Source organism: Dermacentor variabilis, chromosome 4 (genome assembly GCF_050947875.1).
Source record: "Dermacentor variabilis isolate Ectoservices chromosome 4, ASM5094787v1, whole genome shotgun sequence".
NCBI classification, from domain to species: Eukaryota; Metazoa; Arthropoda; class Arachnida; order Ixodida; family Ixodidae; genus Dermacentor; species Dermacentor variabilis.
Genome location: NC_134571.1, coordinates 207145231 through 207171399, shown reverse-complemented (window position 1 = coordinate 207171399; position 26169 = coordinate 207145231). Strand labels below are relative to the sequence as shown.

The 26169-nt window shown below is 44.1% G+C and overlaps 1 protein-coding gene across 2 annotated transcripts in view; it reads left to right on the top strand.

Moving 5' to 3' along the window:
* Window positions 1–26169, top strand: part of smo (smoothened, frizzled class receptor) — a 164465-nt gene that overhangs the window by 41547 nt on the left and 96749 nt on the right. The window contains exons 6-7 of one of the 2 annotated variants that reach the window (XM_075690863.1): window positions 2669–2792; window positions 19567–19659. In XM_075690863.1, coding sequence (XP_075546978.1) covers window positions 2669–2792; window positions 19567–19659 — 217 coding nt within the window. The remainder of the gene's footprint in view (window positions 1–2668; window positions 2793–19566; window positions 19660–26169) is intronic. The other variant, XM_075690864.1, reaches the window with a different exon arrangement.

Here is a 26169-nt window from a genome sequence, read left to right as displayed (position 1 = left end):
TGAAGGGTTTCTTCGAGCTTCGATTGGCTGCCATCTCTGGAATTTTTCCTTTACAAGCTGGAGGAAGACTTAGTTGCTTCGCTGAGAATCTTCATTTTATTTCGCATGTAATCCGAGACTGTCTGCTTCGAAATATTAAATTCTCGGGTAACTCCACTTTGAGACCGGCCGCTCTGGACTTGAGGCACAATGGCAATCTTTTTTGCCATTGGCATTGGGGTATATTTAGTACCACACTTGCCGGCATTCCCCAGTGCAGTCTGCACGGGCACTGTTGGCGGCATTAGACACTTGATGCGATATTTCTGTATGCCGCATTGGATCACCACAACCTCGATTCAGCACACAAAGCAAACACTACCGCGCCGTCACACCGACACCAGTTGCACAAACTAAAAACTTGGCCTACTCGCAGCGTCGTGCATGAAGAAAGAAAGAAATTAGCTGCTGAATTGCCTTGACATGACCTGCTAAGCTGAGACTGTAACTGCTGTAGCCACTCTACCGAACCAGGCAGAAACGATGATGATGAGCAGGGATTTGCAGTAGCGCCACCTCGTGGGGCAGCAAGGAGGCTCAGTTCAAAACAAAAATGGCGTTCAGTAAGTCAAACCATGCACTGGTCAGAGTCGGTGGGGGCAAGTGCCGTCGATTGAGTTGGCTCAAGGAGTGTCCAAAAAATCAAATTAGAGGTTGCAAGGTGTCTGAACTTTCGGCAGTTGTTATACATTATGGTCCATGGGGAGAATGGCGGTGCCGCAGAAAAGTCCGAATAATCGAGCATGTCCGAGTTTTTGGAGTGCGAAAAATCAGTCGGCAACTGTATTCTCCTTGCGTCACCAATCTGTAATGTTCCTGCGTCTTACTTTGCGCTGGAATCTGAAGGTCACGTAAATTTAGTGGTGCAGACAACTTGTACGTTGCAAAAAGCTATCGGCAAGTTGCAATAAGCGACCAAAGTTTGCAGTAAGTGACTGAAGCTTACAGTGATCGACCATGATTTGCAATAAGCGACCAAAGTTGCACGAAGCTAGGTGCTGCACATGTGCACAGAGCAGTTGGCGAGGCACCCGAAGTGAAGTGCACATCAGTGAAAGCCTACCGGGAACCACCACACTGAGCGAAATCAAGTGAGTGCAGCATTACATTTATTTTAGAGCCGGCAATGATCATATGCGTAGTATAATCATCGGCTTCGCCTCAATGGAGCCGTGTTGTGCGGTGAAGCATAAGCAAAATATTTTGGTCAGGCATATTGAGAGTTCAAAGGGGCTGCTGTCACAAAACATTGTACATGTCTCTTAATTATACACATGCGCCCACACCATCCTTGGTCACGTTGCGAGCACTGAGACATCTAATAACTGTACTGGCAGCCACTCAGAGCAATTTCTGAAATAGCTGTGGTGATTGGTGGCCTTCCTCACACTTACATTTTCCCAGCTCTTATATTTTTTTTTTCATGGTCTCTTGAAAAATGTATCAGTGGTGTTCTACTGTGTGTGTGTGTATATACAGTCGCCGACTGATTTTCCGGACTTCAAAAATTCGGACATGCCCGATTATTCGGTCAGCTTCGCGGCACCGCCATTCTCCCCATAGACCACAATGTATAACAACTGCCGAAAGTTTGGACACCTTGCAACCTCTCGTCTGACTTTTCAGACACTCCTTGAGCCAACTCGAGCAAGAGCATAATGCACCGACTCTGACCGGTGCATAGTTCGACTTGCTGAACGCCATTTTTGTTTTGAATGGAGCCTCCTTGCTGCCCCACGAAGTGGCGCTACTGGAAATCCCCGCTCATCATCATCGTTTCTGCCTGGTTCGATAGAGTGGCTCTACAGCAGTTCCGGTTTCAGCTTAGTAAGCCACGTCAAGACAATCCAGCAGCTGATTTGTTTCTTCGCGCACGACGCTGCGAGCAGGCCACGTTTTTCGTTTGTGCGACTGGTGTCGGCACGGTGGTGTTTGCTTTGTGTGCCGTGTCGAGGTTTCGGTGATTTAACGCGGCGTTCGGAAACATCAGGTCGAGTGTCTAATGGCGCTGACAGTGCCCAAAAAAGTGCTACAAATTGGAAAAAGAAGAAAAAAAATGCAAACTAGTGGAATACAGTTGCCAGCCATTAGTTCTGACTCTTGGTGACTGCCTAAACGTCTAATCACGAGTCCGAAATATTGAACTTGCAACAAAATAAATGACTTGCTAGAAATAAATGAAGTCCCACAAGTGACCAAAAAAGGTGCCATATTCTCGAATGGTCACTTTCGGGGATGCTCTCGCACAGTTTCATGTGACTAGCGCCAGACACTTCGGCATCCAGTACAGGCAATGGCATTTTTGGCACAGGCTGTCTATCGCAGTGCCACGAACACTCACTCATCAGTGTGCTCAGTGCTAGTCTCATGCAGTTCAGTACGAAATCTCATGAAATTGAAAATAAGTTTGACACATTGGAGATTTCACTATACCGCCAACCAATGCCTTCCATCGCTCCATTGACTGTATTAGAGCTGGGCTGGATGACTCGTCCTGTCGCTGTCCTGTCGGCATTCTACATTCATCCCTTGTTTCAGCCTTTTCTGTCGTCAGTGTGTTTGAGCTTTTGCTTGTGTGCTGTTGTGTTCACCCCAGTGCTTTTGTCGCTGTGTCTCGTTATTGTTGCAGGTGGATGGGGACCCCGTGTCAGGAATCTGTTTTGTCTCAGCGGCAAATCCACACGCACGATCGGCGCTTGTGCTCTTCCCTGTCACAACAGCCTTTTTTGCTGCCAGCTACTTTCTCATCCGAGGTGTGTGTGTGTTGCATTCTTGTTTGCTTATTGCTGTCTTTGTGTGCTTTTGCTTTCTGTGGTGTTTAATTGTTTCCAAGGCAAACGCTGTCCTTGTTCAAGGTATTCTATGTTTGGTGGCAGAGGATGAGACACTAACATAATGAACTATAATTATAACATTGGTAAAGGGCCAAAGTTGTTACGAATGATGCAGAGATGCACATAATGGTCAAGGTGCAGGCGAGGAATATGTTTTTTTTTTCATCTACATTGCCAAGGTCGTAAATGAGTTCTAGAGTCCTAATAAAGATTTCTGGATTAGGGCCAACTGATTTCTCTGTTCAAGTACATGTGAAACACAGTAACACTGTCATTTGACTACTGGCAAAGATGAAGTTTAGGCCATGTATAACGTACCATATTTACTCGATTCTAATCACCCCCTTTTTTTTCACATTTGCGATGCCGAGAGTGAGAAGGGGTGCTTAGATTCGTAAAATATAAAATGACCTCCCTCCTCTTTTCACGGCGATGTCTCGATGAAACGGGCGTGACAAATAAGCTTTAATTTGGCAAACATTGAAAAGAAAAATACCTAGGTGCAGACAGTGAACCCACCGCTTGAGCTGCCGCTCTCAGTATCCCACAGCAGGTCATCTTCCGGCCTGTTGAAGTGGTTTGTGATAGAACACTTCTTAAATGACTTGGCCACCACATCGACTTTGGCCTGCTTCCACGCGTTCGAAATCCACAGATGGTTGACTGGGACACTTTCTGCAGCTTTCTCGTTGGCGTCTTCTTCTGGTTGGAGTTCTTCACCCATTCTTCGTATTCCTCTCGAAGATTAGCTTTAAAATAAGGTCTGTTGACTGAAACGTCGAAGGGTTGCAGCAATGGTGTCATGCTGCCTGGAACCACACCCAAGTCGCAGTTGTTCTGAAGCTTGCTCTTTACCTTTGGGGAAAGATGGCCGAGAAACGCGTCGAACAGAAGCATCGATCGCATGCACTGCTGCCCCACGACTCGAATCCAGTCTGACATCAGCTCAGCTGTCACCCACCCTTTTTCCTGGACTCTTATGATGACATATTTAGGAAAACATTAATTTTTTGGCACGTTTTTCCTTTTGAGGATGATGTATGGCAGACGCTTTTGGCCATCAGCTGTTATGCACAGCATCACTGTGACATGCTGATTCTTGTATCCTGTCATTTTCACCTTCAGTTCCGGGCTCCTACTTCATTAACTGTGCACGCCCTCGGCATGTCAAAATACACCAGCGCCTCATCGGCATTGCTGATCTGGCCGAGCTTGAGGTTGTGTTTCCTGTGGAGCTTCATCAAATACTGCTGCAAAGCGATAAGTTTTTCTTCAAAATCAACTGGCAACTTCTGGCATATTGTTGTGTGGTGTCTCGCAGAAAAATCCATTTCTTCTCATCATACGCTCCATCCAGCCTCGACTTGCATGAAACACCACGTGGGGAATCTGCATTCTTGTTGTGATCATCGCTTTCATCTGGATTGCATCGGCAAGGACAACGAAGCCCCTGCATCGTTTGCTTCGAACAAACTCACAGACTTCTTTTGTTTGTGGATGTTGGCTCTCTTGTGGTCCCTGGCTCTCTTGTCGTCCCATGAACTTCTGATGTGTCGCGGCACCTTTGATAATCTGGTCCTGCTGCTTCCTTCACCTGATGATGCAGGCCCGGTCCACACTGCATTCCGCAGCAGCACTGTGGTTGGCATTATTTTCGGCAAACGTGATTACAGTTTGTTCAACTTCAAGCTGTAGGCTGCTCGATTCAAACTCATTCCAACTTCCATTAGAGCTGTCAAACAACTGACATCAAACAAAGAAAGCAATGCGCACTCGCGATGCCTGCGAAACCTGCCCAGCGTTGCCGATACCAAACCCACGTGACAACATGCTGATTAAGTTATCATGGTCGCTTTTGGCCGGTTTTTGGTGTTTTTGGCGTTCTGTGCTGCTATGTGTCGTGGAGTGTCGAAACACAGCAACCAGAGGTTGTGCCACGAACGCTGCACCACCTCAGCTTTCCGACGGCTCTGGCTCGATGGCAGAGTGAGCAAGCGCACGAACTTTGTACCAAATGTTTTTGGAGAAAATAAGAAGGGTGCTTAGAATAGTGAAAATACGCTAAGTCGCCAGAGTCGTGAATTTTCATGCTATAAGCAGTACCACACTATAACCAAAACAATGTTTTTCAAAGGCTGTGCACGTGCAAAATATAGACTAAATCATAAAAGTACGAGTGGGTTTAACGGCAGGGGTCAAGAAAGACTTGACAGCTCAGACATTCACATACAACTGGTGTTAATTGGAAAGTTGCTCACGAAAGCAGAGATTCACACATGTGCAGACAAACACATCACAAGGTATAGTCATATAGGGCCAAGAGGGCGAATGATGAAAACTTTCGATATCAGATGGGTCTGAAGGCCGTAAATTTAACAGTTCAAGAAGCCTATTTCTATATCCGTTGGCGTTAAAGAGGGAGCACTAATGCACGTGGCTGAATGTACAAAAATCTGGCCAGCTTCTGTGATCTCTCTTGCCAGCCTGTCTTTCGGCCTGCTAAACAACGGAATGCATAAATGCATTGCTCTCGGCGTGATTAGCACCGCCCGCACTGGCACTCATGACCATGCACACGTTCAGTGTTGACCACACACCGCTGACAAGCAACCAGAGACAAAGGCTTCTCCATCACCTAAGCAACCCCTGCCCGCCCGCTGAGCTGGCACGCTGCCGCTGTGTTATTTTTTTTCCTTTGTCTCTTGTGGGTTCACTCACTTTCCGCGTCTCCTCCACCTCTGCATTGCCCTTGTCGCACTCACATCTGACAGCGCACCTCGCTGGGAAACGCGCTCACTGACTCGCATCTGCGGGATTTCGTGGCAACTGCATTACAACTGGTATTTCGTCTCGTGCGGCTGCACTATAAGCGATACGCGTATACAGTGAGTTTATGGGAAGGTAAATGGGAGTCCGAAACCATCGCATGTGGTCCTGCACTATATGTGGCTACATTACAAGTGGCCTGAGCCGTGTTTGAAATTCGTGTTTGCCTTTAAAACGAGATTAACTACTCCTAACTGTTGAAGTCTGAATTTTGAATTTGGGAACTTAAATTTTCTCTAAAATTGCTATAAAGCAATCATTTAAATGGTTTCTTGAAATTCCCCTAATAGGCGGAGTTTCGAGGAATGTCATTAATTTTCTTAATTGCTTAACTAGAGAATTGCAAACTGTATGCATTACTTTTTCTGATATCTTTCTTGTAATTTTCAGCATTGTTCATAAAAAAAAAAGTTCATAGCCTAAAATAAATATATGTGGACCAGTAAAATGTAGGTAGTAAATTCCTTTTGTTCAATTCTGTGCCACTCTTATCACCCACCGTTTATGGCCGGCTGATCCAGTTGATAATGTGGGCTGGGTGCCACTCTGACCACTCGCGAAGCGTGAAGTGGAATAGCAATGGAAGAGCATCGTTATGATAACCCGGCCCTGCTAACAACATTCCATAGATGTTTAGCTTTTTCTCTTAAAAAAATGGAACAAATCCCATCAAAGCTTGTTAATTGAAGAGAGGAATTTTTTATGTAAAGCAGCCTCGTAAAGGCCAACTGGAATGAAATTCTATGCTGCCTAAATGTTCATTTTCTTATAGTGCACACATTTAAGACGTTTGTGCATGAACTTGAACTTGAAATATCTATTGTTTGTTCAAATACCATAGCCAGATGTACAAAGCAGCACCTCCATGTTTGTGGACAAAGTGAGAATATTCTCTAATTTTACTGAAAACCGTTTTGTCTGGCAAAAGATGTACGTGAGGTGATATCGTGCACCACCTTGGAATGCTGTATTCTGGATTGACACCATCTCGTGCGGTTTGAAACACGTATTGAGGGTGCTTTTTGTTATTTATGAAGACCGGTTGTCTTGTACAAATTGCTGTCGACGTTCTCAAAATGCCAACAACATTGCAATGTAAACCACCAGTGGGGTTTGCCAAGTATCTGGCTTGAAATCTGTGGTGAAATTCTTGAAAGTAATTTGATACAACGGTAAGCAATATTGTGAAAATCAAAGCCTGCTGGCTGCGTATACAGACCACATGGAGCCTTTCCGGAATGCCACCAATAATATTTTTGGTCACTTTCGTGTGCATCGGCACTGGACATGTCAGTGTCTAAGGGCAACGGCACTACTGGCGCTATGCCAAGACAGTGTGCTTGGCCCAGAGTCGAGACAATTGATCCTAATTCAATACTCAAAGCTCTGTATAACGAACTTTTACTTTCAGCGAGAAACTTTGTTAAATTACGAATTTTGTTAATGCGGGGTTTTTAAGGTTTCAGGAGTAAAAATTATTTCACAAATTCCCAGAACATTCCTGGTGGATATTGTTAGTAATCACTTATAAACAAATCACAAGAAAGTTGGGCCATAATAGCTTGTTTATGAGTGCCAGCTCACGCAGTGCAAATCATGCTGGGAGCAGTGCATTGGCATGGCTCACTGTGCCCGAGATTAGTATGTTGCGTTGCACGGTGCCATAAATCTTGGACGTCATGGCTGACTGTACATAGTGCCCGCAGCTGCTTCAGGTAGCGCCCTGAAATGAAAAACAACAGTGAAAAAAGATACGAATATCCGTATATCCGTCCTGAAAAAAAAAAAGAAGAGAGAAATGTCACAGTATTTTCAGAAAGGCAAAGCTTTGATGGCGATAGCAAAGATACAACTACACCAAGTAAGGTTCCATTTTATTGGTGTTATGCACGCTCAGGCAAAGATCACTCCATGACCAAGAACACTCGCTGCTGCAACGCGAGCAAACGCTTCACACTGTGCCTCGGAAACTTGAGATTGTGCAACCTCCAGCGCTAGATGCGTGGGAACAAGATGTGCGTGACTGCACCAAACATTTTGGCTCGGCTTTTGCATTTACCAGATGGGGCACATGACCCACATGTGGACAGCCATGCGCAGCTGCAGCAAGGGCAGCAGAGAGGAGGCACCCTTGCGCTGAAGGAATCGTCAGTGCGCGAGCTTCTCCGAGGTGCTGCGCACCTCGCGGCCTCTGCAAGTTATTTCATGACAAATGGTGCAGTGCTATTTCCTGAATACTGCCTCCTGGCACGTGGCGAATTCTTTGATGATGTTTTTGCCGCTCAAACTTTGAGTGCAGAAGACACTTGCAAATAAAATTCTTTCCTCAGCTGACATTCTTATAGCTTTTTGCTAGGTGTACCAGCCATACAGCCTCCAAGTATGTATGTGCCTGAAATGGTCAAAAACTTAAGTCAAAACCGCATCACAGAATTAATGCATTAGAACGCGAAAAAAAATGCATTGTTTTCCATGAAGATGAGATGGGAAAATAAATATAGTTTGTCACATTGTGAATTTCGTTAAATCAAGGTTTTAATAATAATAATAAGAAGAAGAATAATAGTAATACAGTCAACGACCTATTTTTCGGACCCTCTAGGGAATGTAAAAACGTCCGAAAATTCAGGCAGTCCAAAAAAATGAATGCATGCAAAAACGCACTTTTTTTTTCTTTTTTTCTCAAATCTAGAGGTAAAGGGCAAAGTACCAAGTTTCTGAAACCCTGACAAAGCATCAGTGAAGTGGCTATAATAAAACGCATTCAAAAACTCTGTATGCAGCCTACTGCCGGTTTATTATGTACATGTGCATCGTCGGGCAGCCGGTTCTGTTGCTGCAGTGGCTTGAAGAACTTGGTGATTGTTGTTTGGACGGCGTTCCGGTTGCATACGATCATATTCACCTCGATCTGAGCAAGGGTCATGTCAGCACTGTACACCGATAAAAGAGTCAACGGTGCTTGCGTCAACTCGGCGCTTGTAGGCGGCGCAGGCATTGGCTCCTCATTTTCAACATCGGAGTCTTCTGAATCCCACACAACCTGACTCCTTGCTCAATGCCGAACTCCTTGCTCACGTCAGCCTGCGATGGGCCACTCACGACTTATTTAATAACGGCGGCTTACTTCTTCATCATTAACCGACGGTACTGCTTTCCGCGCTTCGATGCCATCGGCGAGGACGACGAAGACGGAGTGGGGGCCTTCGAAGGCAAGCGAAATCCTCAAGTTGCGAACAGTGGAGTTCGCAGACGAGCGTCGAAGTGCCTAGGCCTAGCGTCGCAGAGCACACTTGACACAACGGCACAACCACACACCACGCTAGCCAAAACGTGGCCTACGCTGCCTATGCAAACAAATGAAATGGCGCCACTCCAGAAACTCCGCCGGAGGCGGAAGCGAAAGTGCGGCGATGAACACGGCCAGCGTGGTCAGACCAAATTGGTGTGTGACGGCTAGATTTGGCTAGTTGTGGTTCAAAGCGGTGATATGCTTCGGCTGCAAGTCGATTTCCTGCGCAAGGGCGCTGCGCAAGGAGCCAAAGGACCTTCCGTCGCGTCAAAGAGTCCGGAAAATTGGACGGTGGGGGGTTCGAGCGTCCGAAACTTCAGATGTCCTTATACATTGATTCTATGGGGCTCATGGCGGTGCCGCGAAGACGTCCAAAATATCAGGCGTGTCCGAAAATTTGGCCGTCCAAAAATTCAGTTGTTGACTGTAAATGCTTTATTTGTCTTAAGAGCACCAAATACAAAACGGGTCAGCCCAAGCCAATGAGGCTTGTCAGGCTGTACCCGGCAGTCAGATTCAGGAACGCAATAAACTACAGGAGTGAGGAAAAAGGGAAAAGAAAAGAGAAGGCAGTAAATTGGGGCCCAGTGCTACATGAAGAAATACTGAAAACAAACGGACATCAAACAGTGTCAGATCAGTTTTCCCTTAAATACAATTTCGGAGCATGTTTTGATGAAATAGAAAAAAATTTTGTGGGCACGGAATTAAATGTATCGGGAACATAATAATTTTGTATAGAACGTCCAAATCGTGTATAACATCGGGGTGTACAAAACATGGAATGACGCCTGAGTGGTCTTGTGGGCACCAAAGGAAACAGAAAATCACCATTCCAGAGATGACGGCAAATAACACTCTGAATAAAATAATGCATCAAAGGAAAGCAACTGTAAAGCAGAAAACAAGCTAGTACCACCAGGAATGTTAACGTTATAGGCCACATTTCGTAGCAGTGATTTTAATATACAGTTTATTTTTGAACGCCATGTGAAAGAACAATGATAAAATACTGTTATATACCGTATCTCAGTATACTGTAACCTAGGGCATGAATTATTACCGTATTTACTCGCATAATGATCGCACTCGCGTAATGATCGCACCCCTGAATTTTGTAGTCAAAATTCGATTTTTTTTATTTCCCGTGTAATGATCGCACCCTGACTTGCCACAGCGATATTTCGTGTGCTGCAAGTCTAGCTAATAATGATCGCGCTTACCATCTGTCGAATGCTACGCGAACGGCTCGTCTGCACGCACCAAACATTCTTAAGTAGATGCCTCATTTCATTACTTTCATCACTTTCCGCACTTCCATGGCAAAAAGAGGTACAACGAAACTTGCCTTTATTATGGGTAGGCTTTATAATGGTTGTGGTCAACAAAAACAAAACAGGCGCCCTTCGATTCTTTTCATCTGCACTCGTGAGCACGCAACAAATCGCGCGCAGCAACGATAGTAGCCACGTTTACACTGATACGTTAAAAGTGTGCCCTAATCATACGCCGACGCTTGTAACACAGCTGAGATATTCGCCCACCCTTAGCGGAAACGTGCCGTGTGAGGATAGTAGTGAAGACAGATGCCGCAGTTTCTGCAGCACGCCAGCCATGGGTTTCTGTCACTGGCAGCTAAGCGCGCCCATCTGTTTCTGTCCCCTCAAAGTGGACATGGCTATGTTATTGCCGCAAACTTGCCTATATTAACGATATTATTCATCACTGATACGGAAGAAACTGTTTCAATGCACGTAATGTTTTCACGAGAAAGAAAACAGATTGCGTTCGGCGCGTTCGGCTTGCTCCACCGGCCGCCATTTTTGTTTTGGTGTCCCGCACCCGCATCCCACTGCAAATGCGGGACGGAATTTCTTTTTTTTTTTTCGCAGGAAATTTAACTCGCGTAATGATTGCATCCCTGAATTTGTGTCAATTTTTCTGACAAAAAAGTGCGATCATTATGCGAGTAAATACGGTATCTTGCGCACAGAAAAGGGGAGGATGAAGCGGCTATTGTATATAGTACATGATAACACCCAGAGTTTATTACAAAGAAGGGATAGATGACTGTTCCATGTCATATTGGAGTTGAAGATAATTCTCATGTACTTTACATTCGGCGATAGTAAAGTAATGGTTTACACTGACAATTGGTACATCATGAACCATGAAGGAAGATGTGGAGAGTGGGATCAATTAGTCTATGTGGATTGTGGAAACGAACCAGATTTGTTTTTTGTTTGTTAATAGTGATATAGTTTCTGGAAAACCAGTCCATGGCATACACAATGTCACTTTGTAGCATTGCAACTGATGAAATGAAAACGGTGTGTGTGTGGCAAGAAGAACAGTGTCATCGGTGTATTGAAACATTTGACATTGGGATGTAGCTTTAGACAGATCATTCACATAAACATTAAATAGTAGTGGAGGTAACACGGATCCCTGCGGGACACCAGATTTTAAGAAAACCTTCGAACTAATGTGATCCCCTATCTTGACTACATGTGAACGATTAAAAAAGATACTTAAGTGAAACCTAGTTAAACCGTAGTTGGCCGGAGCTCGGAAGAAGTATGTACTAAACGATAGTACTGCTTAATTGAAATAGCGTGAGATTGCCCACTTGCCAGTAAAATACAAAACTCAGAGAGAGGTAATGACTGGGCAAAAACATGTAATTTATTCACATTGCGCGACAAACTGGCTCGCAGCTTCAGTATGTTTGATGCCGAGGCGGCCTAACAGCGACGACAGCGGCTTTAAACATACTGAAGCTGTGAGCCAGCTTTTCAGCTAGCCCCCTCTTCTCGGCGAATACTCGCATGGCAGATTCCTCGTAAGCATTGCATATTCTCCATGCACAGTCGTGACGATTGCATTCACGAGGCTGACGTAATGCGCAGCTTCTGCCACTGTCGGGCCTGAATCGCCCGTGTTGTCGCTTCCCGTGTCGTCCTCATCACTGTTGCTAGTCGACACTTGGCAACAACAGAAGCAGCGATGGTGAAAAGTCGAACCTCGTAGCCGACATCTTTTCGCTGTCCGAGCTGCGCTGTCGAGCATCTTCTCCTTAGCATTCCAAATGCCACACACTCTTCTAGTCCACGGTAGATCCCTGTCACGTGCCACATTCGATATCACAAACGATGTCTTAACTTTTCTTCTATGCTGAGCATCTGATGTTTTTTATCCGAGCTTATGCAATGCCACAATGCTTACTGGCATGGGGGGAGGGGGCGAAATGATGTTGATGAGGCTTCATGTGCAAATGCACAGGGTGCTCGCGAGGCCGTTGTTCTGATCTTTGAGGCTTGCTATTCTGCCGGGCCACCCGATGGGGGCAATGCACTGCCGTGATTGCGCGAGGAAAAGTGGAAACACTAAATGTTAACTGATACGTACACAATAAGCTGGTACGGTTTATATGGATACAGAACTCATTATGTTCAGGGGCCGCTGAGTCAGGGATTTGACTTCACTACTTTTAAACCGAAACTGCAGTTTTAAGTGGGTATGGTTTAACAATGTTTTACTGTAGTTAATAATTTGTTAAAAAGCCCATGAAATCCCAAGAGATGTGGTTTGCACAAAAGTAATGTGTGCACTACGGAGTCAAAAGCTTTGCTTGCTCGTTGTTATTGAAAGCAGAGAAGATTAAACCAGCTAATTGTTCCAAGAGCACTACAGTCCACTTCCCAGGAACAAAGCCAAATTGAGTAGCTGGCAATAATTTATTTTATTTTTTTTAGAAAGCCAGTCATCACTCTGGATAAGTGTTTTTCCAGAATTTGAATAATTGCAGGTTAAATTGAAATCGGCCTGTAGTTGTAAACCCGTTTAAAAAAGCCATTTTTGTTTAATGGTTTAACAACTGCAATTTTTAGCTCGTCTGGAAGAAAACCAAGTTCAGTATAACCATTCAGCATAAATAAAAGTATATTTTCTAAGATGGGAAAGTTACGTTGCAGCTCATACATAGATATGCCATCTAAACCAGGTGCCTTCTTTTGTTTAAAACTGAATAATATGCTGCGCAGATCGCAAACAGTGATGAAAGGAAGAAATGCAGAGGACTCTGAACTGATAGTATTATCGAAACCATTAGTGTAAGCTGGCTGAGTAATCGACGATGCTTTAGCAAAGTGAACATTGATATCAGTAACGGCAGATTCCAAATTATCAAAATGCTTGCTGAAAACGTCGACTGATTGGCCTGGATGGCGACCGAATATTTGATTAATCATCGATCACATTTTTCGAGGGTTCTGCCTATTTTTATAGACTCATTTACTGTGTGAGTGCTTCTCAGACCGAAGTAACGCAGTTACCCTTTTTCTAATGGCTTTGTATAAATTCCTCAGATTGTTGGTAGGCAAGTTCTTACATTTTTCCCGAAGTTTACCTTTCTCTTTTGTTGTCTTGAGAATCCCCGGTGTAAGCCAATGCAAGTTAGTATTGCGTTTCTTAATTTTTATGGTTTTCTGTGCCCTGTATTTAAATGTGTCAAGACCATTAACAAATTTAGTGTACACATTTTATACGGTTGCCCCTTCCATAAGTGTATTCCAGTCAAAAACATTAACCAAACTATCGAATTTGGCTATGTCGAAGATTGATACCTGGAAGTGTTCGGATGATACCTTTTTAAGCATGTGCAAATAAATATGGCAGCCCACAAAATAGGGCTCAGCCAGTTTGTGCATGATTACAGCCGAATCAACATGATAAAATGGAGCTCTAATGTTGATGGGATCGATGCATGACGTGACATGCTTGGTTCCTAGGTATTCTTCTTTTGTACAAGAACGGATAGTTGGAAGAAGCCCCGATTTGCTAATACATTTAAGTAATCGCAAACAATCGGGCACGACAGCGATAAAGTGTTTATGTTAATATCGCCTGCCAGACAAAAGAGTGAGGTTGAAGGCAAAGACAGCAAAAATGCATCCAGTTCATTTACAAAAACGTTTGCATTTTCGGAGGGTGGTCTATAAATTTCAAGCAGGGTTATATCTGTATCTCGCAAGGAAATATGAATGCCAGGCATGCGGCTGAGGTGAACCTTGATAGCACAGATGACATCGCATATCGTTCATGTACAAAAGCCATGACACCACCACCCCTACTGACATGACGCGTTAGCACAAAACTAGAATAATTGGGTAGTTTGAAAGAAGAAATGAGCTCTTCATGAATATAAATTTCAGTTAGTACAAATGCATCAACGATAGCATCGGTATTTTGTGTGATGCCAAGAAATTTGTTCCAATGCCTATGGATACTGTAGATGTTAACGTGTAAAACCATGAAGGACCGTCTGCCTTGACGTGATAAACTGATGAAGTTCAAGCTCTCACTGTTATGAAATGCATTGTTCATTTTGTGGAATTAGTCAAGGTCAATGGAATTGTTCATTTTTAAACAGGCTTATCAAGGTCAGAATGCTCTGATATGTGGACAAGAGACAATCCCTCAGATTTCTTGGTGAAAATTTTGCCATGCTTAGCCCAGACGAACTTGTACTGTTTTTCTTTTCCTTTTTGGCGAGCTGCCCAGAACAGATTTCTGTTACGTATGGTTTGCAGGGACAGCATGGCCACAATTAGTACATGACCGGGGTTGTTGGAGAAGTATGGGAGAGGCCTTTGCCCTGCAGTGGGCGTAACCAGGATGATGATGATGATGATGATGATGATGATGATGATGATGATGATGATGATGATGATGATGATGATGGTCAAGTTGTCTGCAAAATAAAGTTGAGTGATCATGTACTGTTTTGCAAACGCCCTTAAATTGCCTCTACAGCTCCACCACGTTTCTTTCAGCGCAACAAAAGGGAATCTAACGAGCAGAACTGGTGGGTGATCTCGGTTGACAAGAAGGCGATGAATACCATAGTCTCGATGTGAGATTTTGTGTATTTTACCTTCAACTTTTGTGCCAAGTCAGAGATTATAGGTAGAAACTTCCCACCTTTTTTTTGCGGCAGACCATGAATTTCTAAGTTCGGCTTTCTGCTGTATTGTTCGATGTCATTTAATTGTTTGCGAAGGCTTGCCAGTTCTTCTGATTGATCTGATGCAGTCGATTTTAAGGCATGAATTTTTTTTTGCAATTGTTCCACTGCAGTTTGTTGCGCAGCAGCAGTAGCAATGACCTCATCATACTTTTTTGAAAGAAAGTTAATTGATTCTTGAACGGAATGAACCGATTATTGAAGAACTACTACAGTCGATTTGACTTGCAAAAGCTCATCAACTTTGAGAACAAGGGAGCTGATAGCTAATGGCAGTTTTGCATTGCATCACCCTCGGCTGGCGTGTGAATTTGGGAGCGACAGTCCCGGCAAAGCTATGTTTCACGCTTGGCAGCTCCCTTGCCTGACGTGGCATTTTCAGCTACACCAGCACATTTTTTGCCAAAATGAAATTTCGTTAAATCAAAGTTTGAATGTAGGTTAAACCTTGATATAACAAAGTTTGTAAAATCGGCAATTTGCTCATTATATCTAAATTTTGTAGTATTGAAATTCAACCTTTTATGCAAATAAGTGCAGTCACCAATCGATTTTTCTTACACATAAAGGCAGAATTTTCCATATTATTGGGCGATCAAAAAAAAGCAAATTTGAGTGAGAAAACAATTCATTTTGATAAATTTCGGAGTCGGCGACGAATCATGCGGTTTTATGCCAAGTATGTCAATATCTCCACATCAGAGGTATGAATTAGCGAAGCCATCCACTCTTTTGCGTGCATTCCACCCCCCAGCTGATAGCATCACCCGCACTGGGACTACGTCATCAGGGAAAGCGATGCCAGCGGGGAGCGAATGCTTTGTCTGTCTCGCTCCAACAGGTCACCGAAACTTGAGATTATGCAACTTCGAATACTAAACGTGCAGGAAGACAGCTTACATGCCCATCCTTTGCACACGTGGCAGATTGCCTCTAAAGCAGGGTGTGCAGCTGCATATATGGCCAGCCACACTTACAGCCGTGCGCAGCCATAGCCAAGATGCATGCCAGAAATCAAGACGTGTGCCAACTTATCCCCCAATCTGTGCCCCCCCCCCCCCCACCCTGCCGCCCCTTCGTGAGTGCTTGATCGCGTTATTGTGAGCTTGCGCACCTCCCTCTTTCCTTCTTTTGGTTCCAGTGTGTTGGCTGATTCTGCCTGCTCATAAATGCCAATAGTCTTGCTCAAGGTTATCGTTAACACGTCATGAGCACATTGATGCGTGGCTGACAGCATCCTAAATGAGAAGGAAGAAAAAAAGACTTGGAATACCAGCTGCTACACGAGGCCACAACAAGGTGGCAGCAAGCAACCAAACAAATGTGTGCGAGCAGCGATGGACAGAAAGAAGGGCACCACGGTCAGCTGTTATGTCTGGCTCAGCTAGTGAGCTGCCACCGCCACGTGAAAAGCGAGTGCAAACGACGGTGCCGACACTGCTCTGTCGCCTGGTATTTTCCAAGTCGAGATTTCAAGACGCCTGGAGTCTAGTGCAATAACTTTTGAAGATAAAAGGTGAAAAACACTTGAATTGACACCACAGCCAGACAAAAAGTTTCAACTTGATCGATATTTCAAGATATCAGAGTTCAAGTTAATCAAGGTTTACTATAATTTAAATGCATTAGGTAGGGGTGTTTGAATAGTCAAATTTCCCAACAGAATATAAATATCTTAGAAAATTGATCTCTGAATGCCAAATTATATATATAATATTTCGAATTTGCAAACAAAGGGAAATATAATACCCCTGTCACACGGGCACCCGCGAACTCTGTTGAGCATGAAACTCCTTAACGGAGACTGACGGCAATGGAGTTGCAGCCGGGCTACACGGCACAGTGCGAGCTTTTAACGGGCGCCGCACGGGATAGAAACGATGCTGCTGCGCTTACTTCCGCGTGCAACTGTTCACATATATGGTCTACGTTAAAGTAATCTATGTGTACTTTTTTAACGCAGTATGCAATAATATAAAATCACGCGAGAAACTTCGCGGTATGTTACCGCAAGAATTTTGTTTTTCAAGCATAGCGAAGTTGCAAGCGATGCTGGCCACACTGCGCTCTTGCTTTCGTGCGTGGCACGTGGTGCGTGGGCAGCGCGGGTCACGTTGTTGGGCTGGTGCGCTTCGAGTTGTGGTTCCGCTGTGTAATCGCGCGCATCTGTGCGTTCGAGGTGCGCCGGGATCACTCATGGTGCGTGTCACCCGGAGAATTTACCCATACGGCTTGAACGACACGTGCGGCTCGCGTGCGTGTAAAAACAAACGAAATGGCGGAATGACGTTTCCCGATGCGGCGTGGCGAAGTATTGGTGCAGGGAGTACAGGCGCTGATGCCCTTAAAAACAAATTAAAACTTCCATTATGTGGCATATATATTAAGGCAAAAAAAATAATAATGCTAAAATTTGTAAACGAACCAGTTACGACGATTTTACTAGCCTGGTTTTCTGCGGAACTGTAGCTACCTGGTAACGAGAGTACTCCATCCCACCGTAATGGTCATTGCCAAACTCCCTTTGCCCAAAATCTCCATTTAACTTCCTCGGCGTGAGGGAGACTGTGTGACACGGAGCGCAACTTCATTGGCGTAAAGACGAAGGAGTTCAGTGGAGTTTGCGGGTGCCCGTGTGACAGGGGTATAAAGCTCACACGAAGCTCATTTGGTAAATAGAAGACGATTGTTTACATTATATTATGCATGTTTTATCGTTCTGATTTTCATTGTTTCTACTTTACTGAAATCTGCATCACCATGACAGTGCAGACAAAAATGCAAACTTGCTGTGCTACACCTAACGTCGCACTGAGCTTTGCTGTTGGGGTGACCATGAGATTGTGTCGTGCATCCCTTTGTCATTTGATCTCAGAGGCCATAGTATAATTGTGGTGTCACTCTCCACCACTGGATGGCAATACTGCCTTTCGGTGACAAAATTACTTTCCTTTGCTTGAGGCACCACTCGGTTGTGACAGCAATATATTGCGTGTGTTGCATACCTGTAAGCAAAAAAAAAAAAAAATCGGGCTAGGGTTTCAGAAAGTTGAAGGAAAGAGCAGGCAGCCTTTTCAAGGCAGCCTTTCATTTTAGGCTCCTTTGCATTTGGATCAGATATCAACAACAGTATTGCCTAGCAAATATGCCAGTTTGCTTATCATGTTTAGAAAGTCTTGCAGAACCTCTTTAATGGCTGTGTGCTGGCTTGGAGTTCTTGTATGTATACTACATCATCTGCATCTTGTGTTTTTATTAATTATCTGTGCTACAAGAATCAAAAATTGAACGTGAGCTAGCCCAATCTTTCGTATTATTATTGTAGGCAGACTTGAAAGGGTTTGTTACTTGACCTGAACATTGTCTTGGTGTAATGTTAGTGTCAAGGGTCATACATGGTCTATGCATGATCTTGCTGCATCAGGGAGATTTTTCTTTTTTCTTCTCTAACTGCTTAAGTGCTCCTTTGCAGTTTAGTATTATTCAGAATGGCTTGTTCATTAATATTTTATTATTTCAAAAGTACTGTCAGTCTCCTACTGGTGTTATTTACAAGGTTGGGAAAAAAATGCTTTTACGAGAACATGATTGATAGTACTTCATGAGATACAAAACACGCGCAGTTTACATAGCAAATGCCTACGCCAGCAATCAGAATTTGCTCTGTTGTGTACTGCCTTCGCTTGACTTTGTTTCTCTTGCTAACTTCTTTTTCCTGCATTCTCTCCCTTTGCAGCCCACAGTGTGCATGTGAGTGAGCCTCGTGACTCTTTTGTAACTCCTCTCTTGCCTTCCATAAAGGCTTTCACTAACTTGCTAGATCCATGGGAAGTGCTGGCTTTGCATGGAGACCTGTTGACTCTTTCACTGTACAATGAATTCAGTTTCCTAGTTCAGTGATTAATTCTTTTTCTCCCTTTAACTTGCTACCTAGAGTTTGTATCTTCATAGTCTCACTCGATTGCATGAAGTTTTTCATGTGTTTCATATTTCATATAGGCAAAGGCTTGCACAGTGTCACAAGCCGAAGCAAACGGTCTATTCTTGAATAAATAATCTTATGCTCCTCTGCCTGAGACAAGGAACTGCGCTGCAACGACACATACATTCAATATTGCTGCGTCAGCACGATTACCTACATCGTAGCCTTGTTATCTTGCAAAAGTAAGCGAAAGTAACTTTTTCATGCGAATATGCAATAACCGCATTGTATGCAAGGTGAAATATGAGTGATAGTAAAATGTTAGCTGTTTGATGAAAGATGAAAAATGCTTCGAACCGTTGCAGGAGTTTCAGCTGAGTGTGGTGCGTGCAGACGTGGAATGCCCCCACGCTAACAGCAGCGACCCTAGCGGCAGCTTCTGTCCCTGTATAAAACTGCAAGCAGAGTTTCGTGACCAGAAAAGTATTGAAAAACTCTGACATAACCAATGCAACAAAAAAGCAGAGTTGTGAGGATAAGTAAAGTTAGATGTCATCAACAGCTGCTCATTTCATCCAGTGCGCTGACCACATTTCCTTGCCCCCCCCCCCTCTCCCTCTTCCTGCAGAGCTGTACAAGCTTGTTCGTCTGAAAGGTGGCACAGGTGACATGATCAACGATCGGGTGCGAGCCAAGATCCAGAGCATGATCCTGCGCATTGGTGAGCACATATTCCACTTATTGCATGTGGACTCGATTACTGGGCATTTTTTGGTAGAAGCAGGATGCAAATGTGCGCATGTGTTCTGAGCCCACGTTCATTTAAAGAACCCTTGTGTGTTCTGCACTGTCCCAGGACTTACCTCTATGGCACAGGCCATGTGTCACCTTGGGACAGTAAACGGACATTAAGGAGCCACACTGAATCAGTTTAGGCATTTAAGTGCATTCTTTAGCGGTAGCACTCGGTATGTGCCCCTCTTCTTCGTTCTTGTGTTTCGTGACATTAGCGCTACTGAAGACCATGCTTAGTGTAAATCAACTGGCCCAATTTTCTGTTATATGAAGTTATATTCCACCAAAACGGCAAGTTGGGCCAGTTGGTTGGGATTCATAGTAAGGTTCGTTACAGCGCAACACAAGACAAACACAAAAGAAGGTATAAAACGACGACACGCCACTGACTCTCAACTGATATTTTATTGAAGCTATGTCTAACGTATAGGGGCCAGTTGATACCATGACATGCACGAGACACAGAGATGCATCGAGCCAACTGTGACAAACTGACACTTAATCAAAATTGACATAGGTAACGCAGTTCCTTGTCATGAAGAGTGATAGACGGTTCACTGATACACGCTTTGTCCCTAACCTCTATATTGTGGGCTTCGGCGATTTCCTTTGTTAATCGGCTTGTGTGTTTAAAAATGAGGCTAGTTTCTTTAAATTCGGGGCGACGACAGCACAACTTTCAATGCTCCGGGAGATGAAGTGGCGCAACCCCTTGAAGAGATAGCTCATGCTCCCGAAGTCGAACATTCACACATCGCTTCCTTTGTCCCACGTACTCTCTACCACAAGATAATGGAATGGCATACACAATCTGCTTAGCATAAGTGATGTACCTGTTCACATGTTTGACAGTGCATTTCCCCTTCACTTGCTTATCCTTTAGCAAATTATCAACTAACAGGCATATGCGACCTATCTTATGTTTCGCAGAAAAACGAACATCAATGCTGTACCTTGAACTAACATTCTTAAGCCCATGCGCTAGCTTGTGTACATATGGTACTACTGCGTTTTTTCTTCTTTTTTCTTCTAATTTAGTTATAAAACCTTGGTCATTTATGCTCTTGACGCTGCGAACCATACTTTCACTCACAGATGAAATAATCGCTTCGGGGTAACCAGTGTCCAGTAAACGATTTACCTGATCAGAAAAAGCAGCCTTCAACATATGGGGTAGAGAGTACATGGGATACGAAGCAATGTGTGATTGCTCGACTTACAAATCTTGTTCCGCCGCAGAGGGGTCTGCATCAGCAGGCGTTTGGTGTGTTGCGACACCGCGTGCCCAAGCACATGAGAATTGGACCCTCCCGCTTGTAGCTGTGTGCCGCTTAGCCGTGTCTGGGGAAAGGGGAATACTGGGAGTTGAGCTGATGCCTGTTGTTCGGACCTTTAAGGCGGAGGTAACACACCTCTTTGGCATATGCTTGACATAGATGGCGTCTCCAGACTGACCTACCTGGAGCAAATTGGCAGTTGCCTTTTCCTGTTCTCTTCAATCTTCGTCTTTCTCCCTCAATTTTAATCTTTCCTGTTTTCTTTTCTCTTCCATTTACTTACAACATTCATGGCGGCAAGGGTTAACCTTGTGTGTCATAACCACGCTTGGGTATACATATTTGGTTATAGTGGGAACATACAGGTGACATTCGTGGGACCTGTGTTTACAGGTCCTACAGCACCGCCTTGTTGGGCTCTGTGGTGACTGGCTGGCGTTCCTGCCAAAAAAATATTATTTTTATGGTTTGCTCTTTCCCCGCATTACCCGATCACCAGAAAGTACTTTCTCTGCTACCACATCACATACAGCGTAAGACCAAAAAACACGGTGAGAGCCATCTCTCCCTTCTTTGTTTCAAAGTGCCCTCCTCCTTCATTTCAAAGTGCCTGACATAGATAATAGGAGCCGGCTACAAAGCTACAAAATTGGCTAGCGGCAATCTTCTTCTTAAAATCCGAGAAGTGAAACAACATGAGAAACTGCTGAACCTAGTATCAATTGGAGCCTTTCCTATCACTGTGACCCCACACCGCACTATGAACACCAGTCGTGGTATAATTTCGGATGATGTTTTGATGGAGCTCAGTGAGATGAACTCTTAGAGGGCTGGAGTGAACAAAATGTCGCCCATGTCAAAAGAATTAATATGAGGCATGAAGGAAAAGATATTATGACCAAGTATCTCACTCGAACCTTTGGCTCAAGTGTACTGCCCGAGACTATCGAGACAGGCTACATAAAGATCAGAGTCAGGCCGTATATCCCCAATACCCTGCGATGTTCCAAATGCAAGTGGTTTGGCCATAGCTCACAGAGCTGTCGAGGTTGACTGACTTGCGCCAGATGCAGTGCTTCTGAACACATCTGAATCGTGCAAGAATACTCCATATTGTGCAAACTGTGACGGGGAGCATGCCACATACTCGCGGTCCTTTCCATCCTGAAAAAAGGAAAAACAAATTGTTACAATCAAAGTGAAGGAGAATATACCCTTCATGGAGGCACAAAGGCGGGTATTGTATCTGCCAAAGGACAGCTTTGCCGAAGTGGCGCGTCAGGGGGCAGCGCCACAACGGCTTCCGGTGGCTGTCCGGCCCGCACGCACTGAGCCGATGGTGATGCCATCAGCCCCTTCGGTGGTTGCAGTCAGTGCTGCACTGCTGTACCAGAAGAAGGCATCGACTTCCGGTTTGGTGGCTTCCAGGGTCTCGTCTCTTAACGGCTAGGCCTTCAAGGTGAACAAATTGCTCGAAAGAGCGAGTCTCCAGTGCCTCGGAAAAGGCAGTGGACAATCATTCTAGCCAGACAGCATGGCAAGTGCTTGAGGAGTAGCAGGAGTCTCTTGATTGCTCCAGAAAAGAGAAACTGCATTGCGAAACTGTCAAAAAGCACTCTAACTTAAGCTGTATTTCCTACTTTAAACACACAGCACACATGTCTTTTACGATATGGACGCACAAATATCCCATTAGAATGTAAAGGGACTTCTATGCAATCCTGATGATCTTAAAGAACTTCTTCACCAACTAAGTCCAAAAGTCCTGTGTGTTCAGGAAACACACCTAAAATCCATACAGACAAATTTTCTTAGTCACTGCGCTATTTTTAGAAAAGACCACAACAATGCTCCCGCCTCGTATGGTGGTGTGACTATAATAGTAGATAAAAGTGTTGCCTGCAAGCAACTACAACTTCGAACGTTCCTTGAAGCAGTTGCTGTCCGAGCATTGCTTTTCAATAAGCTGGTGCACATGACTATTACATTACATCCCTCCCAGCTATCAACTTCACAGAACAGAATTTCAGTACCTTATCGACGAACTTCCTGAACCTTACAACTAGTAGGAGGTTTAAAAGACCGTAGCACTCTGTGGGGAGACTCGAGTTGTGATGCCAGGGGTCACCTATTAAAAAATTTCTTTTTTTCCACAAGTGCATGCCTCCTTAATAAGAGCCAACATTCTATAGCGTCACACATAAAGCTTTCTCATCTATAGACATAAGCATATCGATAAGCATAAGACATAAGGACTTTTCTTCTTTTACGTCGTGGCAAACGGATGTGCGTTACAATCGAGGTTGGTTTTTTATTTTCCATTCTTTCTTTTGTTCACGGAAAATTGGTGCACGTTACATTCGAGGGCGCAGTAAAATACTAGAGTAAATACGGTATTTTCTGAAAGCGAATGCGAACCCAGAACATCCCTCTTATCAAACTGTAAATGATTTGACATCTGCAACTCTATTTCGTAAACAACCTTCATCTAGAGAACCATTTTCTCTGCACGTGAGAAAACTATCTTAGGAGATGGGAGTTCTGATTCTTGAGCCAAGCCTGATGGTCCCAGCAAAGCCATTGGCGCCGTGGCAGTGGCAGCTCCTAAAATGCGACACGTCGTTCATAGAGGTTACAAAACATGCACCACATATCAGAATGCATTTCCTTGAGCTGCAGCCCAAGTACTCATGCACAGAATTTTACACTGATGTTTCAAAGACATGTGCCGGCGTTTCTTATGCTGCAGTCGGCCCATCCTTCTCAGAATCTGGCTGTTGGCACTTGGAAACAAAAATATTTACGGCGGAGGCCTACACACTCTTATCGGCTGCACGCCAAATCAAGGAAACAAAACTAGAAAAAGGAATAATATTAACAGATTCTTTGAGCGTCATCAAAGCCTTAATCTCTCTAGAAAAGAATAAAAATCCTGTCTTTGCTGAACTTTATGCAATCCTCTACACTTTGTGTGCATCTCATCAACACATCATATTATGCTGGGTACCAGGCCACAGAGGCATCGAGGGTAATATGTTTGCCGACTGTATAGCCACATCAGTAACCGCAAAGCCAAGTAATTATTCCATAGCTGTCCCTGTCATAGATTTAAAACCCTTCCTATGCAATAGACTGAGGTGTCATTCACAATGTACGTGGAACTCTGAAACACTTAACAACTTAATAAACTTGTAATAAACACTTAATAAACTTCATGTTACTAAGCCAAATGTAGGAAATTGTCCACCCATAACAAAAATATAACAAACTGAAGTTATTTTTTGCCATCTTAGGATAGACCATACGTGTGGCACTCACTCATGCTTGTTAGCCGGTGATGATCCTCCTATATGTGATAAATGTGGCAAGGCGCTAACAGTCCTTCATGTCTTGTTAGACCGTAAGAAGTTCCTTTTAGTCTAAGCATTTTAAATACTTTTTTTCGAGCCTTCCACCGTGAAAAGCAAGCTACTATGGGCCAGTTTTTTACCTTCTCTGAAAATGGCTATGCAATGAGCCCGTTCAACCGAAATATCAAGTTTCATCACACCTTTGCACATTCTACTAATTAGTTTTTCAGACGCCTCTCACGTCTCGTTATGCTCCCTGTCAGGCAACCCAAAAAAGACCAAATTCTGTCTACGGCTTCTATTCTACAAGCAGTTCAGTTTAGCCATAAATTTATCTTCAGTTTTTTCCACCCGAGCAATAGGACATTCTACATTGCTTGTCTTCTCTATTAAGCCCATAATTTTGGATTCTGATTCACTTTGTCTTGTTGTAATTTCCATTAACTTCACGAGCACAGTTTGCTGGCCTGTTTTCATTTCTAAGAGAATCCTTTCAATGTTTGTCATTTGGTCACACTCCACTGCATTCATGCGCCCTGGGTTTAGTTCTACGTCCCCTGATAGGAGCAGTAAGATTTGGGAAAGCGTCAGACAGCTGTCGTAGAGAGAGATCAGCATAGCATCAACGAAACAGAGGCTGGCATGTTCAAAGCATTCAACCATTTGTCGCTTGCTAATGATTGAATTTGATTGAAAAAATGAAAGTCTTAGCTCAATAACTTCTGGAGCTGTAAATGTTTCATTCAGCCAGATAGGTGTGCCAGTTGCCGAAACAATTTCTCGTTGTGAAGCACAAATGCAAGTTGCATGTGCGACAGAACACATTCGTCTTGTGTTGAACATTGGTTTCCTGGCGGCACTCTCTACAGTTCTGGCAGATGCCTTTTCTCTCAGGCTCGTGCTGTACAGCTGCGCCTGGTGGAGCTGGTGAGGAAGGGACAGGAACTGGTCCTGTGTCCTTTAGTTATAGGAGCTGTCCAATAAGCTCTGTCCTGAAGGCCAGCTGGTCAAGTCGAGAAGGCCTAGAAAGCTCTGGTGTTTGTGTATGCTGCATGAGATGTGCTTGGAAAATAATATAGCAGTTCACAGCTGCAATGTTGATTAAGTGGAAGAATAATGTCTTCCACCGGTGGACACATTTCTTCAAAACATTGTCAAGCCAATCAGCTAGTCAGATTTGTTGACTCCAAGCATTCCAGCATTACACAGTTAAACTTCTATATAGCGAAGTCAGTAAAATCGGCAATTTGCTTCATTGCATCGAAATTTTGTTCTATTGAAATTTGACCTTTTATGCAAATAAGTACAGTTGCCGATAGATTTTTGATACACGGGAAGGGGCCACAGAATTTTTCGAATTATCGGGAAATCGAAACAAGCAAATTTGAATGAGAAAATATTTCGGTTTGATATATTTCGGAGTCAGCGACAAATGATACGGATTCATGCCACGTAGTCAACAATATCTTCACATCGGATGTACGAGTTAGCGAAGCCAGCCACGCTTTCGCGTGCACTCCGCCCCAGCGGCTGATATCATTGCTCGCACTGGGACTACGTTATCGGGAAAAGCACCAGCAACGGTGAGAGAATGCTTCGTCAGCCTCTCTTTCCAACGGCGTACCGAAACTCCAGATTACGTAACCTCCAATACTAACTGTGCCGGATGACTGCTTACATGGTGCCACGCTGCCTTGGCACGCCCTCTTTTTGCACAAGTGGCAGATAACCTCTGAGGCAGGTTGTGCATATGTGGTCAGCCGCGCTTACAGCCATGCACAGCCATGGCTGAGGTGTGCGCCAGAAATC